The sequence below is a fragment of the Ascaphus truei genome, chromosome 10 (genome assembly GCF_040206685.1).
Source record: "Ascaphus truei isolate aAscTru1 chromosome 10, aAscTru1.hap1, whole genome shotgun sequence".
Lineage (NCBI taxonomy): Eukaryota > Metazoa > Chordata > Amphibia > Anura > Ascaphidae > Ascaphus > Ascaphus truei.
In genome coordinates this window covers 59,750,694-59,769,617 of record NC_134492.1, presented here as the reverse complement: position 1 = coordinate 59,769,617, position 18,924 = coordinate 59,750,694, and the positions used below count along the sequence as shown (strand labels likewise).

Genomic DNA, 18,924 nt, shown 5'->3' with positions numbered 1-18,924 from the left:
AGCATTGTGTCCTTTTTTTTTATCCTCCAATTTGAGAAGCAATAGTGATGCAAGTTCAGTTTTGTTTAACTATGATATTGTCATAATATATTTTAAATGCCCTACATTTAAAACTCCCACGTTTTTATTGTCATTGGTTTCTTGAGGAAAGCCCAGAGGCTGAGTTTTACTGCGTAGGAAGAGCTGCAGTAACGTTTCGGGGATATATCGCCCTGTTACATCTCCTTTTTTAAATGTCTTGGGACACATTGCAGGCGTAGCGAGATTGTGCAGTTCCTTTTGTAGTGAACATTTGTTAGGCTGCGATTGTGTAGATCTGTTCTGTATCACATGACACGTGCTATTCAGTTTGATATTGAAGTCGGTGGATTACTGTGCTTGGCTATTTTACAGGCTCTATGGCGCGGTTATGTCCAGAGAAAAAGGTCCTTACAGTATATACATTCTGCGGCAAAAATCCAAGAGCGATACAGCGCGGACTGTTTCCAGACGACAGAGCGTCAGGAAACCGCTGCCACTATTATACAGGTAATGAGCAGACACACATTACATGACCCAATTAAATGCACTTAGTTTGTTACGTTATTCAGGATTAAAATGCACCTTTTTATAATTAGAATAATTTTTGGGGGGAGAAAACTCAGATATTTGCTTAATACCTTGTAAACTCTTTACCATCTCCCATAGAATATGGTCGCGATCTGTGAGATTAAATGTCTATTTCATTATTTCTACCTGGAGTCGTAAAGAAAACAAACTGAATTTGTTAGTTACGAGATGAGAAAGACTGCAAGAAATAGCCGAGCATGGTAAAATAATCCCAGGAATGATTACTTTGCAAAATTTTGAGTGCGTTTAGGATGTCGTAGTGATTGGAGGTATTTTTTACAAACCTCCTGTGACTTTTTGCATTTATATTTAAATCACAAAAAGAGCATTGAATTTCCTTCTGCCATCTTTCTTGCTAGGCGCTGTACGGGGGTTGGCGAGCCCGGAAACTTGTAAGGGAAACTAGAGCAGCTTGTGTGATCCAGGAATTCTACCGATGCTACCGGGCGCGTAGCGACTACGCCGTTCTTACCAGCACAGCGACCGTCATGCAGAGATCTGTCAGAGCGAAATGCGAGAGGGCGCGGTGAGCAGCTGCACTCCGTGTTCTGGGATTGTGTGTTGGTGTGGGTGTATAAAGGCCCAAAGCCTGCCGTAGTGTTCACACGGTAACACCTGCATTTTATTTTCTCTGCAGACTGTCTGATCAGAGAAGCAGTCTTATCTAAATCTTCTCAGAGAAGTTTTTTTCAGGTGTATTAATGTAACTGGTTAAGAGGCGCTTAGTAACCATGTTAATGTAGGTTTATGGCCTTTTTATTTTTTAATTTTATGTGGCATTGGGGCGCTCTGTCTTTTGTTAATAATAAAATACAGTTTAAAAAAATAACAATGAATAAAAGTTTTTGAATTTTGAAGAAAGCTATCAAAAATGAGAAGTGTAGAGGGAACTTCACCATTAAATTCCCCCTTTTAAATTTTAATATAGTGTATTTTAAAACATACAGTTTTTTCGTTGGGGAGAATTCTGCAGAGATTTTTTAGTATCAGACTTTTGTGCAAAAGAATCACGTTGCTGTTAATAGCCTGATGTTACAATGCCCGTGAAATTGCACCGTGGCAGGGGCGGGTGTGGGAATCGTGCCATGCTGGCTTTAAGGGGCTGCTTTTTTTTGTTTAGGTTTGTGGAAGTGAGGACGGCCGCGATTTGTATTCAGTGGCGGGAGGCGGTCACCGCTAGAACCACGCGCCAACTATTCCTCCGAAAACAAGCCGCTGCGCTGAAACTGCAGACTGCTTTTAGAGGATACGTCGTCCGGAGGGAAATGTTCCAGGTTTGTGCTGATCACACATTCAGCCTTTAATAAATTCCTTCAGCTTTGGGTAAAAAGAGGCATCCGTTACTTAGATGTGACCCGTAACCATGTCACTGCCATTAGTACACTTTGTCCCTAGGAGGGACTGACCCCTTAACCATGTCACTGCCATTAGTGCACTTTGTCCCTAGGAGGGACTGACCCCTTAACCATGTCACTGCCATTAGTGCACTTTGTCCCTAGGAGGGACTGACCCCTTAACCATGTCACTGCCATTAGTGCACTTTGTCCCTAGGAGGGACTGACCAGTAGTAGAGATGTGCTAATATAAATGCATTATTATGTTGATAACAGCAGAGAATGAGCTGCTCTCTCTGACCTCCACATCAGTGATATAAATGATAGAATGTGCCTGACTCGCTTCTGTCTGAATACCATTGAAATACATTTATCTCTGAGCCGTGTGGAATCTTTCTTTGCACGTTTCTGCCTCGCAGTTTTCTCAAAGTGAAACACATCTGCGCACACGATGCCACGTTTGCTGCGGTGTTATCCGTGCCTTCTCCCTGTTCCCTCGAGGAGTATTCTTGTTCTAATTAAAGGAGCAGATGGTTCCCCCCAAAAAATGTAGGTGGTAAGCAGGAGGGTCCCTGGAGCTGAACCTGGTTAACTTCCGCTCCGGGGGCCCCCAGAGATACTTATCTCCGTAGGGGGCCCCGGTAGAGGTTTTATGTCTCTGCCAATAGGAAGCCACAAGGGATGACGTCACGGCTTTCTATTGGCCAGCGTGATGCGGAGCTTTAAAGCTGCCATTTCGATAGCCCAGCCAGAGCTGCTACCCAAGGAGGTAAATATCTCGGGAAGCAGGCGGTCCCCAGAGATGAAATGAATGCGGTTTATCTCCGGAGACCCCCTGCTTCAATCCTATAACTCCATGCTGCTTTCAGGGGCCTTATGGCTCCCTAATAATGCTGTGATGTAAAGAAGATTTATTTTCTTCAATTCCCAGCACGCAGCTTTGTGAAATATCATTTGCCAGACCCCGTTTTGAGTCCCGAAATAAAAGCTTCTGTATTTTTCCTGTCTGACGTTGGTCCGTACACGATGATCCTGGTGCGATGTAAAAGGCCACAAAAATAAACCGCAGGTTTGGGACTGCTGCTTTAACGCCGGTCTTTTTTATCCATTTGCGTTTAGAAGCAGCGAGCTGCGCGTGTAATCCAAGCGGCGTACAGAGGCTTCCGGGAGCGTCGCAGCTTCCTCAGGCTGAAGGCTGCGGCGGTGAGCATGCAGAACTGCGTGCGGACCCGGCGAGAGAGGAGGCTGGCGCATCTCTGCTTCACGCAGGCGCGGAACGCCGTCATCAAGCTGCAGGCCTGCGCACGCGGCTGGCTGGTCAGGAACGAGGTAAACGCACGCTTGTGTTGGGCTGGCATTGCTGTAATGATCACAGATTCTGCAGTCGATATACAGAGACTTTATAAGCCCCACGGAGCTGAGGAAGGGCCCAGATACGGTTACAGCTCCATTAGATCACTGCCCTGGGTCATTGAGCAATGTTTGGGGGGGATTTAACTCCTGGAGCTTATTCACTAAAAGGGTGATATCTCTTATCCCTCGTTAGTGGGTTTTCGCTTAAATGGACATTAATGACCAATTCTGGCTAGTGCACTTTAGTGGTTATATGCATGTGGTTACGGACAGCAGGATGTGGGGACCTGTCCTAAACTTCAATGTTACCAACATGTCTAGGAAAAATGTCCCAGAAAGATATATATTTAAAAGGGAGCGGAATGGGCCAGCTGGGGTTATTCTGTGGGACAGAACGGTCATCCGGTCACTTTGCTCGTACAAGCGGCTGTTATTACAAGACTCCCATGATCGAGGCGTTGAAAGATGTTGATCTCTGTTCCATGAGATGATATGTCAGTCCCAGGGAGCGAGTCTAAAAAACTGTGTGTACACACTCTTATAGTGTGTGTGTGTGTGTGTGTGTGTGTGTGTGTGTGTGTACACTTATATTGTGTGTATATATTATAATTTTTTTCAAACAGATCAGTGATAAAGATAACAGATAAAACATCTCATCTCGCTCCTTAGGAATTTGTATTGTATTTATTTGCTTTTTGACAAACACTGGATTGAACCAAATCCGTTACTTCTGTTTATCTGCCCAGTAATTATGGAGCCATCACTGAAACAAGAGCAAAATCTGATTTACCCCAAAAGACATTGGATAAAGATTGTAAAAACACCAACTGATACATTTTTTTTTTAAATTTAAATTTTTTAAATTTTATAATAAATAAAACTGAACAAAAACAGAGGGTGGTGGGGGGGGGCTCCATTTAACTTCTTAAACCTGTCACTGTTCTTAATTCTTTAAACCATTCTCCCCCAAATCTCTGACCCTGATGACCTTGACCTGCTTGTTCCAGATTGCTCGGCTGCACAGAGAGGCGCGTCTCGCGAGATTCACCTCCGCCGTGCATCACCATCTCTGCGCCGTGCGGATTCAGAGGATGTTCCGGATTCATCTCGCTCTGACGCTCGCTCGGAAACAGATCGGCCACGTGATCTGCATCCAGGTAACACCCAAATACATTGTGCGCTTCTATAAGCCCCCGCGCGCTCCCCACCAAGAGACATCGTATGCAACACGCCACGGAAGCACGTGCATTTAAATGTGGGCGCTAACTTCTCCTATTTACAGAGGTGGTTCCGTACCCGACTGGAACGCAAGAAGTTCCTAAGCAGCCGTCGCAAAATAGTCTCAATGCAACGAGCCGCCCGGGCCTGGTTGAGCCGCCGGAACGAAGCGGCGGGTAAAATCCAGCGATGCGCTCGTCTCTTCCTCCTCCGCCGGCGCCAAGCACAAGTGGTGAGCGGCATCGTGAAGATCCAGGTAAACGCTTTGTGACTACCGCCCCCAAGTTAGCGCAAGCTGCGTACAAAACTAACGACACGCGAGGCGTACCCACAGCGGGTGTGTAATACGCACAACATCTTTCCATTGTTTTATTCATGTACCAGATATAATGTATAGTTTGTTACTGGCTGCAGTGCAACTTGTTGCCCGTACATGATATCCGTGCTGTAATAAAGACTTTGGCAGAGTGCAGGGACTTGGCACTGGTGCCGTGGGAGCACTGTAACGCTGACGCCCAAGCCATGTGTTTTGCGCAGGCGGTGTGGAGAAGTTACGCCTGGCGGAAGACTCACGATACAAAGGACCTGAGGGCAATACGCCAGCGTCTGGAGAAGGTCAACCGAGAGACTAAGGAGGAGGAAAAGCTGCACCACAGGACGTCGATGGCCCTGGAATACCTCCTGAGATACAAGCACCTCTCCTTCATCCTCGCAGCGCTGCAGCATCTCGGTTAGTGCTGGGATGTATCGGTGTTTTGTGTGCCCGCTATACATCGCCGCTCGTTAAAATCCCGGTCATGCTTGAAGATGATGTTGTAGAGCAGGAACTGCCAACTCCATTCCTCAAGGGCCACCAACAGGTCAGGCTTCTGGATATCCATGCTTCAGCACAGGTGGTGGTCGAAGACTGAGCCACCTGTGCTGAAGCAGGGATATTCTGAAAACCTGACCTGTTGTTGGCCCTTGAGGACCGGAGTTGGCCCTTCCTGCTGTAGTGGTCTGGGACATCTGGCTGCAGCCATTATGCCACTACGTGCCTAACTTTACCCCAAAAACCCCCTAATGTTAACCACGAATACTAATGCTACCCCCTACCCTAATAACCTTAACCCATTCACCTATAAGCCCTTATCCTAAACCCAGGTGGAGTTCTAGGGTTCTAGAGTGTTGTAACAGAGTAAGGATTTATTCCCAATTCTTAAAGGCGTATCCCACAGCAAAGCACGATGATTTCTTAGGCTGGGGCCATAGAGTGGGTAGCAGGGCTGAGCCGCGCTGACGCCGAGGCTCGCCTGCTGAAATCTGCACGATTTCATGCCCATGCAGGCGAGCCAGCGGGCACGATCGGAGGCGAGGGGAGACTGAGGGAGGCGGGGCAGTGACGTCCCTGGGCCAATTGCCCGCGACGCACTGACGTCAAAGTCACGGCGCCGATGTCACGGTGCCGTGATGTTGACGCTGCTCCGCGCTGATTGGATGTTTTCAGCCGACAGCGCTCTGAAAAACAGCGTGGCTGTCGGCTGAAAAATCCAGCGCCTCAGCACGCCTGCGGACGCTCGCGTGAGCCTCCTCTAAAGACATCCTCATGGAGGATGCAGGGGCTCAGCGTGGCCTGTCCTTCTATGGACTCGGCCTTAGTTGTAGAGGGGCTTAATCACAGGCAAAAAGCAGGGAGGGAGATGGCGTTATCCTGGCTAACCCTGCATGAGCCTGCAGCCATGACATGTGAACAGCGCAATGAATTCTCCTAAGCCTCTTACAGTGATATATAACAGCCCCCAATGCCACGGTGTTCAGAGGAGACTCGCTGTCGCTCATGTGTCCCTGTGTGACTGGTGGAAGGTTGGAATCCTCCAGTGTGCCGTCCGCCGAGGAGCTGAATGGAGGCAAGTGTGTTAATGCAATGCACCACCAGCAAAGACGAGGTAGCGAGAGCGACTCCATATAACGGGGGTGCAATGGCGTCGCTCACTCTACCTTGTCTTTACTGGTGGTGTGTTGCATTAACACACTTGCCTCCCTAACCACCAAAACCCCTCAAGCTATCCCCCTAAGCAGTATTGTAGACAGCTGTCCAGTATCTGGCTCTGTGTTCTCCCGCTTCAGAAACCCTGACATTAGACATCATCATCTCTGCAGCTTGAACCCGTCTCTGCTTTGATGTATATTATTTTCCCTTTGTTATGTTACAAGCTGTGCGTGCGTTGTATAAATCTCTCTACCCCTCTCTCCCGCCCTACCCTGCAGAAGTCTGCACCAGGCTGTCCTCCGTGTGCTGCGAGAGCATGGCTCAGAGCGGAGCCGTCGCCACCATCTTCACTCTGATCCGCAGCTGTAACCGCAGCGTTCCCTGCATGGAAGTGATCAAGTTATCCGTTCAGATCCTGCTCAACCTCTCCAAGGTAAAGCGCTCCAGGAGGTGTGTCACCTCCGTGGTACCTCGGCCGCTTTGCCTACAGCGGCAGTGGTCCGTAAATGGGATATTTGTCAGGGGGGCTCAACTCCAGTCCTCAAGCCCTCCCCATACAGGTCAGATTTTTGAGGTCAGTACAGGTCAGTGGATTGAGCCACCTGTGCTGAAGCAGGGATGTCCTTAAAACTCACTTTTTGGGGGGGGTGTTGAGGACTGGAGTTGAGCCCCCTCCCTGCCTTATGTGAACATGGCTGCTTACATTGATGGCATTAAACCTCCCAGCTCTGGCTTCCGGGGTCATTTAATGCGACACCGGGTCTGCCAGAGCCAAAAGCCCAGATCCCCAGGCTCCTGAGATACTCTGCAGTAATGTTACTGGTTTAGCGGGAAACATAAAGGCTGCCAAATCTCTGGCCAATAGGAAGCCGAGACATCGGTTGTGGGTTCTTAGTGGCTGGCTATTTAAAGCCCCTTTAACAAGCAGGCAGGAATCTCGGCAACTTCACCAGTAAGTATCTCGGGGAGCTGGTGTTAAGCGGAGTGTAGCGCGGTTCAGCTCTGGGGGTCCTCCTGTTCCCACCAAAAGTGCTGTGAGGGGTTTAATGTGCTTGTGTTCAGAGTAACAATCTAAAGTAGCATCATTGCCCCTTGGAGATGTGGTTTGCTGTTACCGTGACTTTATAACGGGGTAAAAGTCTCTCTCTCCCCCTGTTGATCCAACCATTTCTCTACATACCCCGCAGAAAGGATCATCCGGAAAGAGTCATTTATCCCAAGAAACATTTGGGTCTGCAATAAAATAATATGATATCACACACATAATAAACCAATAACAATTACACACTTTTGTACTAACATCACACTTCAGTACGAAGTATATTTATTTCCCTTCATTTCCACTTAGCATTGTTTTATATTGATACTAGCTTTTGTACCCGGCTTCGCCCGGGGAATGCATCTCCCCGCAGCCCCCCCCCCCCCCTCCCGCTGGTACATCTCCCCCCGCTGCCGGCACATCACCCCGCGCTGCTTTAGGCTGCGACCACGCTGCCGCTGATCTCGCTCATGCTTGGGAGCGGTGACGTCACCAGCTCTCCAAGCATGAGCGATCGGCTGCCCTGCAATTTTTTTAGATCAGGAGCGTGGGGGCATGTCATTGGCTGGATAGGGGCTGTCTCTGTGTCTGTCTGTCTGTCTGTCTGTCTGTGTCTGTCTCCATGTGTCTGTGTGTGTGCCTGTGTGTCTCTGTGTGTGTGCCTGTGTGTGTCGGTCTGTCTCCATTTTCCCTCTACAACCTTCCCTCCCCTCTCTTCCTCCCCCCCCATTGCTCTCTCCCGCTCTACCTCTCTCCTTTCTCTCCCTTACCCTCTCTCTTTCTCTATCCCTCTTCTCTCCTTTCTCTCCCTTACCCTCTCTTTCTCTATCCCTCTTCTCTCCTTTCTCTCCCTTACCCTCTCTTTCTCTATCGCTCTTCTCTCCTTTCTCCCCCCTCCCTCACTCAGTTTTCTCCCCCCTCATTCCGTTTTCTCCCCCCCTCACTCCGTTTTCTCCCCCCTCCCTCACTCCGTTTTCTCCCCCCTCCCTCACTCCGTTTTCTCCCACCTCCCTCACTCCGTTTTCTCCCCCCTCCCTCACTCCGTTTTCTCCCCCCTCCCTCACTCCGTTTTCTCCCCCCTCCCTCACTCCGTTTTCTCCCCCCTCCCTCTCTCCGTTTTTTCCCCCCTCCCTCCCTGTTTTCTCCCCCCTCCCTCACTCTGTTTTCTCCCCCCTCCCTCACTCTGTTTTCTCCCCCCTCCCTCACTCTGTTTTCTCCCCCCTCCCTCACTCCGTTTCCCCCCCCCCCCCCCGCTCGCTCCGTTTTCTCCTTCTCCCCCCCCGCTCGCTCCGTTTTCTCCTTCTCCCCCCCCCCCCCCCGCTCGCTCCGTTTTCTCCTCCCCCCCCCCCCCCCCCGCTCGCTCCGTTTTCTCCTCCCCCCCCCCCGCTCCGTTTTCTCCTTCTCGCCCCCCCCCCCCGCTCGCTCTGTTTTCTCCTTCTACCCCCCCCGCTCGCTCCGTTTTCTCGTGTCCCCCCCCCCCTCACTCCGTTTTCACCCCAGCTGTTGCTGTTGAAGCCTTTTCCTTCACGTAATACACGGCCTGCGTTTTTAATGAGCTCCCTTTCCCACGCCCGTGTCAGTACGAGAAGACGACGAGAGCTGTGTATGAGGGGGAGAGCTCGGTGGAGACCCTGCTGGATCTCATGCAGATGTATAGAGAGAAAGCCGGAGACAAGCTGACGGAGAAAGGAGGCAGCATCTTCACCAAGGCCTGCTGCCTGCTGGCAATCTTATCCCTGGATACCCAGAGAGCTCGGGTGAGTGCGGAGCGCTCGGCCTGTATCTCACTCCTAGGGAACTAATGGGACATGTTTAAGGGTCTCGTCTGGGGCATTGATGCATTCACATGTCTGATGGGTTCGCATTATCTCTTGGCATACACTACTTCCCCTGCAGCCAGGGATTCTGGGTAATGACATGGAAATGAGCACTCGCAGTGCACCTTTTAGTTCATGTCCATTTTAACATGGGACCCTATAAACTTACACCTGCCGTGTTACACAGCTTTCCAGCACATCGTGGGTTACAGACGTGCAGAGCCAGTCACACAGCTTTTACTACCCTTTTGGGTCTCATTAGTGTGAGGCTGGTTACCGGCTATGCAACGTGATGCTGGTAGTGGGTATAACCAGACACACAAGTTAAATAAGATAAAGCAACAAGCCTGCATCGTTCACAAGGAGAAAAGGCTGCGCTCGCACCACACAATCAGGGTTTTATAATGAAGGCAAACTCTTTGTCTGAGATGTAGCTTTGGGTGTTTGTTTTTTGCCGGCTGTGATGGCTTCCAGTGGCCAGTAGTGGACATTAGAAAGCCTGAGCACAATCTGAAACCCTTCTCTTCGCTGGGATTGCATCTGTCTGAAAGGGATTGTCTCTCTTCCCCCCCAGGGAATCCGCGGCCTCCCCAGAGTGGCCGACCGAATCTACAGCATCTACAGACTGACGTCTCGCAAGCACAAGATGGACGCGGAGCGGAGCCTGTGCAAGCAGAGGATGAGCATGTCGTCCGGAGCAAGCCCCTTCCTCCAATCCACTCCAGTGCGCACGCGCGTGGTCTCAAGGTGAGATGCTGTAATGTCCCGGCCACTGCTTCTGGTAACAAGTTTGTAGCTAGATGTGCAAAGTATTCGCCGGTATTAGACTTCGCTGTGAATATGGCGGTTATGCGCTGGTTGGATTTGCCTACCTTCCAATTGTGCGCGATACGGCAGCGTCGCACATTCTGTGACACCCATTTTTACTAGAGAGCCAAACACACACACACACTCTCTCACACACACTCTGTCTCTCACACACACTCTCTGTCTCTCACACACACTCTCTGTCTCTCACACACACTCTCTGTCTCTCACACACACTCTCTGTCTCTCACACACACTCTCTGTCTCTCACACACTGTCTCTCACACACTCTCACACTCTCACTCTCTCACACACACACACACTCTCTCTCTCACACACACTCTCTCTCTCACACACACTCTCTCTCTCACACACACTCTCTCTCTCACACACACTCTCTGTCTCTCACACACACTCTCTGTCTCTCACACACATTCTCACTCTCACACTCTCACACACTCTCTCTCTCTCTCACACACACTCTCTCTCTCTCTCTCACACACACTCTCTCTCTCTCTCACACACTCTCACTCTCTCACACACTCTCTCTCTCACACACTCTCACACTCACACTCACTCACACTATATCCCAGGTGTGCTCGGATGTCTCTCCGCCTGTTTGAGGAGAGAGCGCATTTAGGACTACATCTCATCGACTTAAAGGGTATGAATATCGCATTCTATACATTCACTCAGATTTATTTACATCTTAGCATTTGAATATTTATCTGCAATTCCAATTTTTTTTATTTTTTTTTAAACTCAATTTACAGATTGAATTTTGGCACATTTACCGATCTCTGGTTTCAGCCCTTTTGCTGCCGGCAGAGTGAGGTGTATTGGGTTTCATAGTACACCAAACAGAACCCGCATCTCTAGTTTGAAGCAGGGGGTCTTTGGATCTGAACCTCATACATTTCAGCTCCAGTGACCCCAGCTTACAGAGATGCAGACCTCCGTTGCGGTGCCCATGGCTTCCTGTTGGCCCGCGGGACACTTAAACTCCACCATTACGTTAGGCACACAGTTTCCTGGCTGCATTGATATCGCCCCCCCCCCCCCCCCCCCTACGGAGGTATTTCTAGAAGCAGGGCGTCCCTGGGGCTGAAATTAAGTTTCCCCCCCGCCCCCCTCCTGCTAAAATCCTATAACACATGAAACCCGTATTTAGTGTTCACCTTCCCATGTTCTCCCTTCTCTTTCTCGCAGAATTAAGCCTGACTGGGTACTAAGAAAAGATAACATGCGAGAGGTGCTGGACCCCCTGAAGGCGATCCGGATGGTGATGGTCACGCTCGGCCTGGCCCCCGACCACCAATAACGCAGCATTTACAGGGGTTTAACCTGCACCCCCAAGGGAGGAGAAGCTTTGCTGATTGATATTTTTTGTATGATATTGAATGTCTTGGGAAGAATCTGCAGATTTGTGGCTGTGTTTTTAACATGTCCGATGTAAATAATTTCATGTCTGAGGAAGTTGTACAATAAACTACAAAGCTGAAAGGTGGATTTCCCAGTGCGTGGGTCTCTGGGTCTCTGCTGTGTGTGAATTCTTCCATCCAACGCAAGCCACACACTTTGACACGTTTTATATAGAGCGTCAGCTTCATGCAGGTTTCACAAGGAACAAATCCGTAAGTTACTTTAAGGGAAACAAATATAACTAAGCAAATGACTGAAATGTAGACTATTGCCCTGCTCTGTGCGACGGCCCCGCAGATATTTAGTATGTTATGGGTTCCGATGCAGACCACACGAAGGTTTTCATACATCGGACAGATTCCCACTTCTCTTTACACAGGAAACCTACTTTTAAAAGCTCTGTCCACACGTTTGCAAATTGGTGTGAGATTGTCCCAGCCTGCAATGGGAATTGTGTGTGTCAGTCACAGCCTGTAACAAACACACACTGTGTGTGTGTGTGTGTGTGTGTGTGTGTGTGTTACAGCCTGTAACAGGACACACGAAGTGTTAGAAAGTCAGCCTGTAACGGACACAGAATAAGCACTTTTATTTCCCTGTGACATTGGAAATGTGAGTTGACCATAAGAAATAATTATAAATCACTTTGTTTACGTAAGACTAATTGTATTCAACATGAAAAGAAAACATCACTTATCATTGCAAATACTTTACAATAAAAAATAAAATCAGTTTATTCATAGAAATCTCCATTTAGAATCCCAATATACCCCTTTCCAGCAAAAGCCCAGGCTCGGCGGATCAAGTTCATTCTCCAAACACCCGCATGGAATCACTTCAACCCAAACTACAACCCACAATCCCTTTACAAGGCTCTGCTGCGCGCTGCCACTGGGGCTCTCTCTGCTGCACGGGCACGCCCCAGTTTCCATGCGCTGCGGCCCCCTCGCCGTTTACTGGATGACGAGTGCGTTTTCTGCTGATCTTTGCCGTTCAGCAAAAAGGGAAAATCCTATACCTTGCGAATCACAGCGGCAAAGGAAATCATTAAACAGTAACGCTTCTTACAAAAGCAAATATACGCTAACACATTTTACCTGCCATTCAAATGGGAAGCGGGGGTAGCCTGTAGCTGAACCCCACCATTTTTAGCTTGGGGGGGGACCCACCAGCTCCCATGATCCTTACTGGGTTTAAATTTCCCTACAGGGGAAATAAGATGGCTGCCAAGTGTCTGGCCACTAAGAGGCCGCAACATTGGTTTGTGTACTGGCTACTGGACGGTCACTTAAATCCCTTTAAAAGCCAGGAAGTCATTTTGGTAACTTGACGGGGACATCTCTGAAAGCAGTAAGAGGGGCTGGGGGTAAGGGCATTGTTGTCTTAGTAAATAAACTGATCTGATGCACAAACCTTAAACAGTAGAAAAATAAAATTTGACAACCAAACTCAGAATCACCATAAATCTAATACATTTATACTCTCCCCTGAAATATGTAACGCTGCTTCCCATATATTGTACTTTTGACGCTAGATCTGTTATTTATTACAATTATATATATATCACTGTACAGAAAAAAATACACTTTGTACAAAATAATATTTTCATACTTTTCACTATAAAACTTCCTGCAAACTTAACTAGGATTTGTTATATATATATATATATATATATATAACTAATCTAAAATGAGCCTTGTAAATGTAATTCTCCTAAAGACTGAAATTAAACAGAAAGAGGCTGTAAACATTAAGATTTTGTTAATTAAAAAAAAAAAATCCTGCAGATATGCAGAATTTATTGCACTGATCAAAAACAAAATTACCACATGCAGAGAATACAGATTATTCATAAAGGATGGTACGTAAACAAAAAATTCTTCATGGATGTCGAGGGTAGAGTTTTTTTTTTTTTTTTTAAACAGACCTGTGAGGTTCAGAAAGCTCTGTACATGTGAAGAAGAGACCTGTGAGGTTCAGAAAGCTCTCTACACACCATTACACTGAACAATGATCACAACCTACATTGAATCTCACCTCGACCCAATCCAACACGTACAACGTCGCACTACAGACAATCTAGCAATTCTGCAGTGGAAGATGTTTGAGGTGTTGGTCTCTTCTGAACACAACAGATCACAGAACCATCACTATCCCCTCTGCCTGATTTAAAGAGCCAGTCCCATTTGGTAACTACCAAATTGAAATCGCCTCCTTGCAACGCTGCCCATTGTGCATACTTTACAGAATGGGAACAGGAAAGTCCTCCATCGCCAACCCGCACTCCCTAGCTCCCCTAGATTTCAAAGATAGCACCCGCAGCCATCCAACCTTAGGTCACCGCTTCACGACTTCCCCGGCCTCTTGAATCGGAGCTGAAACTCCGGCAACTAAAATCGCCCAGTAGATTAAAAGATGCAGTTTAGTTCTAGGGGATCTTGTTCTACTTCTGGGGATTTAAAAAATAAAAAAAAGTGCGTACGCCGGCTGCCGGTTTACGTGGCTCATCTAGAAGAAAAGGCGTTAGAAGAGCGTCTTGCAGCGTCTCCGCCCAGACTTGTGGCAGCAAAACGGCTGCACGTGTGCAAGCTCCAGTTTAAAGGGCCAGTCCCGCCACTGAGGTGTCATCCTGGCTGGGACGCGTGGAAGGGGTTACATCGGTGGTCGATGCAAAACGTGACACCTGTCAGTATGTAAACACAGTGAGGGGTGGGATTTCCTCTGTCCAATGTCAGTGTTCAACAAGAGTTTGCACAGGCAAAACCCCCGCCTATATCTTCATTAGATCTGATAAGGACAGGGATAAGTTTAAATAAAACGCTTCCTTGACCAACACTCCGCGGCTTCGAAGAGAAGGAAATTGTACTTTATGTCCAAAGAAACTAAAGAAGCCAGTTTTGGGGTGAGACTTGTTTAAGGAAAGCCAATTAAAACGTGAAATTTGAGTGTATTTTTTGGTTAGCTCCCAGGGATTGTACCGTGAAGTCTTTAGCCCCGAATTGGAGAGGCTCAAGCCCACTTCCCAAGTAGAAGCCAACGGGTCAAAGCTTAACCATGCTAACCCCGCCAAATCGATAACCCCACACCGACGCGCACTGCCCACACAAAATATCATCCTATTAGCAATTTAAACCAAAGATTCCCAATTTAGGGCTTTATTCTACACCCGCCGGACCACCAGAATGGGCCTTTTTCAGCCCAAATTCCCCAATCAGCCCATAAACCTTTTTTTCAGTACTGGAAGATGATTAAACTCATTGCTCTGTAAGACTTCCAGCGCCCCCGACTAAATGTAACACCACTTCCCAACCACAGCCCAGATCTGCCGTAAGCTCCCCCATCCGCTCACCGGAAACACCGGCAACGCAAATACACCAATCACATTTCCTCCCCCGACGCACACTAAGGTCCAAACCGGAGTCAAGCCTGGTCATACATGGATGCCAAGAGACAGGACGGAAGTGTCTATGTGACGCAGCCTTCCCTGTGCCGGAGAATATTTGAATCCCGTTTGAAAGGAGACGATTTAGTCTTCAGGGCTGGAAAGTGGGCAATTAAAACTGCGTACCGGTTGCAATCCAACATTTCCGCGATGCGGATTAGTACAGTACAGCAATCAGTACAGTAATTAAATGGCGGAAGGCTTTCTGACCAATGTGAAAACCGTTGCGGTTTCCTTACCTGCGACCGCGGCAAAGTTAGAAAGGCACATTGTTCATTTGCGACAGGAAGGCCCATGTCTACATTGCGCAGCTAACTGGGGTTCGGAATTAACCCCAATGCTGCCAGTGAAGGAGATGAAAAGGCAAATGTCCTCAGACAGCGGGAGGTCCGCGTCTCGCGATTCTGTTCCGGCTGGATCCAGCGCTCGCACGCTCCCCCCGCGGAATCGGACTGGTCTTCTAGTCGGGCTCCTTAGCGTTTGATCACGACCTGTTCATATGCCCCAGCGCCAACCCTAATATAGAACAAAATAACACACATTGGAACTGAATTTGTCACCACGGTTCCTTCCTTTTTAGCAGAAATAAATGGCCATTTCCCTAGCATTGTAGCATGTTCGGCAATAAACTTGGCGCACTGTTAGATGTTATATTAGTCGGGAACATGCTACATTATTACATATATTTTTATTTGCTGAAAAATGTGATTCTTGTGAAAGTTCCAGTGAAACTGCCCCAGATCTCACACAAGTAGTAATTATTATAAACTAAGTAGAAACAGTCGTGTTAGTCCAGTTACGATAGTGCAGAGTAAAGGAATGCTTCAGTATTTTTATTTGGACTAACACTTCATATTTTAAGGCAAGCTTTGCTTGACCGGAGGAAGAGAGAGAACCCTTGAAAGCTCGCCTTAAAATATCAATTGTTGGTCCAAATAAAAAAGGTCTCGCCTAATGGTGATGTACTTCATTATTAAAGAAATCTCAAGATTTTTAAATGCCAAATATCACAGCGGGGATTTCACTCTAGTTTTTCTGTGTTTTCCTCTGATATCAGAGAATACTTCTGACACTGTGTGTATATATAAAGGGTATATTATATATAGGGCTATTAATAGGGGGTTAAGTTGCGGTACCTTTCTTATTGAGATCTGGATCAAATCTGGGGATGAACAGAACCCTCCATATCGTGAACATGAACGGATTCGGACAGGAAAAGACATTTATCTATATATTAATCATTTACTGTAGTGCGTATACATATATATGCATGTGTGCGCATACATATATACGAGTGTGCGTGTGTACACATGCACGCTCGTATATATGCATGCGCACACAGATAAATATATACGTGTGTGCGTACATGTACACATATAGGCGTGTGTGTACGTATACATATATAGGGATGTAAATAACAAAAAAGAAGACGAGCACGACCTTCTTAGAAAAAGGAGACCGTGTATTAGGACACAGGCCCCTAATTCCTTCTTACAGGATATGTAATAGGAGTGCAGCATCGGGTGACAAGGAGTATCAATGAGCCCCACAGCAGCAGGCACTGTCCCAGCACAGGTAACGTCCGTGAATCACACACTGTGAGGACCGGTATCTGGGGGGCACGTGATCCTGTCCAGTAATCCCTCGGTGGAGATTCCCGTTGGAATCTGTGTCTTTGGAGCACTGCAGCTGCTGGGCACCGCTGGGCACCGCAGAGCTCCGCGCACTGATCTCCTAGTATGCTTCCGGGTTCTCACGCCTAACACTGACGTCTCGCGTCTGTCACCAGCGTCAATTCTTGAAAGTCCTTGCCAGGTCCGTCTGAATGAATGTACAGCGCCACCTAGCAAACCCTACGCGTTTCGCTCATTCCATAAGCTTCGTCAGGGGAGGGTGACTGTCTCTGATCTTGATCCTTATATACCCTTACAAACAGCAATTAATGAACTAATTAGCCATTAAAGAACCAGACAAAAAGAATTGCACATTAGGATAAAAGGACACGTTAATAATATTAAAAATGCTAAAACACATTTACAACAAAATAAGAAATTACATTATCTCCCTAAGCACTTTTTGCTAAATCACGATAGTGATCCAACACATTTTAAATTCATGGGTTTAGAGCAAGTACCCCCGAATATTATGAATGAAAATGTAGATATTGTCCCTTTCTTATAAATATCTGTGATTGATCTTATAGTAATTTAAAAACAAATATTATATTTAACTAATATGTTGTTTTAATAAATATAGATGTATAAATATTTTTTTTTAGTATAATCCTATAGTGGCATAATAATAGATTACATGTGTATAAGTATGATATAATTATGTTTTCTATACGGCACTTTAAAGCTAGTTCAAGTTCAACCTATGCTAAATTTAGACGACAGATACTTTATCCTATATCTACACTTACTTATTGATCCAGAGGAAGTCAAACAAAAATTCCCAGTGACACATCATCCAATGATATCTCATAAGGGGAAAAATAAATTCCATCCTGACTCCAAGAATTGGCAATCAGATTAATCCCTGGATCAACATCCTTCCCATGTATACTTATTTGGTATATCCCTGTATACCTTCCCTTTCTAAAAAGATGCACAACCTTTTTTTGAACAAATCTATTGTATCTGCCATCACAGTCTCCATGGGTAATGAATCCCACATTTTAACAGCCCTTACTGTAAAGAACCCTTTCCTTTGTTGCTGGTGAAATCTCCTTTCCTCCAACCTTAAGGGATGGCCCCGAGTCCTTTGTACTGCCCGTGGGATGAATAGTTCTTTTGATAGCTCCTTGTACTGTCCCCAAATATATTTGTATATAGTTATCATATCCCCTCTTAGACGCCTCTTTTCTAATGTAAATAAATCTAATTTAGCTAGCCTCTCCTCATAAGTTAGAATGTCCATCCCCTTTAGTAATTTGGTGGCTCTTCTCTGCACTCTCTCTAGTTCCATAATGTCTTTTCTTAGAATTGGTGCCCAAAATTGTACTCCATATTCAAGGTATGGTCTTACTAATGCTTTGTAAAGGGGCATAATTATGTTTACTTCCCTTCCATCCATTGCCAGTTTGATGCAAGATAAGATCTTGTTTGCCTTTGCAGCTATTGCATGACTTTGGGCACTATTGCTAAGCTTGCTGCCTACAAGCACTCCTAAATCCTTCTCCATCAAGGAATCCCCCAATTTATCCCCATTTAATTTGTAAGTCGCCTGCTTATTCTTGCATCCCAAATGCATAACCTTACATGTATCTGTATTAAACCTTATCTGCCATTTACCTGCCCACGTTTCCAGTCTCTCCAAGTCCTTCTGAAGAGAAATTACATCCTGCTCTGATTCTACTACCTAGAGTTGATTAATTGCTGAGGAAGTAAGGGTATATAAGGATCAAGATAAGAGAGAGCCACCCTACCCTGACGAAGCTTATGGAATGAGCGAAACGCGTAGGGTTTGTAAGGTGGCGCTGTACATTCATTCAGACGGATCTGGCAAGGACTTTCAAGAATTTCTGGCAAGCGGCCAGTATTGACGCTGGTGACGTCAGACGCGAGACGTCAGTGTTGGGCGTGAGAACCCGGAAGCATACTAGGAGATCGGCGCGCGGAGCTCTGCGGTGCCCAGCAGCTGCAGTGCTCCAAAGACGCAGATTCCAACGGGAATCTCCACCGAGGGACAACTGGACAGGATCACGTGCCCCCCAGATACCGGTCCTCACAGCTGTGTGATTCACGGACGTTACCTGTGCTGGGACAGTGCCTGCTGCTGTGGGGCTCATTGATACTCCTTGTCACCCGATGCTGCACTCCTGTTACTTACCCTGTAAGTAGGAGTTAGGGGCCTGTGTCCTAATACACGGTCTCCTTTGGTCGTGCTTGTCTATCGTTACTTACATGTTTGGA

General features: G+C 47.0%; 2 protein-coding genes across 9 annotated transcripts in view; one reads left to right on the top strand and one right to left on the bottom strand.

The window, feature by feature from the left end:
* ASPM (assembly factor for spindle microtubules) overlaps positions 1-11,665 on the top strand; it is a 38,604-nt gene extending 26,939 nt beyond the window's left edge. The window contains exons 20-30 of one of the 3 annotated variants that reach the window (XM_075617034.1): positions 394-528; positions 969-1,135; positions 1,730-1,883; positions 3,063-3,272; positions 4,304-4,453; positions 4,579-4,770; positions 5,052-5,244; positions 6,762-6,916; positions 9,103-9,279; positions 9,914-10,086; positions 11,356-11,665. In XM_075617034.1, the coding sequence (XP_075473149.1) occupies positions 394-528; positions 969-1,135; positions 1,730-1,883; positions 3,063-3,272; positions 4,304-4,453; positions 4,579-4,770; positions 5,052-5,244; positions 6,762-6,916; positions 9,103-9,279; positions 9,914-10,086; positions 11,356-11,467 (1,818 nt within the window). In that variant the 3' untranslated portion in view covers positions 11,468-11,665. Of the gene's footprint in view, positions 1-393; positions 529-687; positions 879-968; positions 1,136-1,729; positions 1,884-3,062; positions 3,273-4,303; positions 4,454-4,578; positions 4,771-5,051; positions 5,245-6,761; positions 6,917-9,102; positions 9,280-9,913; positions 10,087-11,355 lie in introns of those variants that run through there. The other 2 variants (XR_012804151.1, XR_012804152.1) reach the window with 2 other exon arrangements.
* A 473-nt stretch (positions 11,666-12,138) lies between these two features.
* EEIG2 (EEIG family member 2) overlaps positions 12,139-18,924 on the bottom strand; it is a 75,851-nt gene continuing 69,065 nt past the window's right edge. For all 6 annotated transcript variants that reach the window (XM_075617039.1, XM_075617038.1, XM_075617036.1 and 3 more), the window contains one exon: positions 12,139-15,526. In XM_075617039.1, coding sequence (XP_075473154.1) covers positions 15,484-15,526 — 43 coding nt within the window. In that variant the 3' untranslated portion in view covers positions 12,139-15,483. The remainder of the gene's footprint in view (positions 15,527-18,924) is intronic.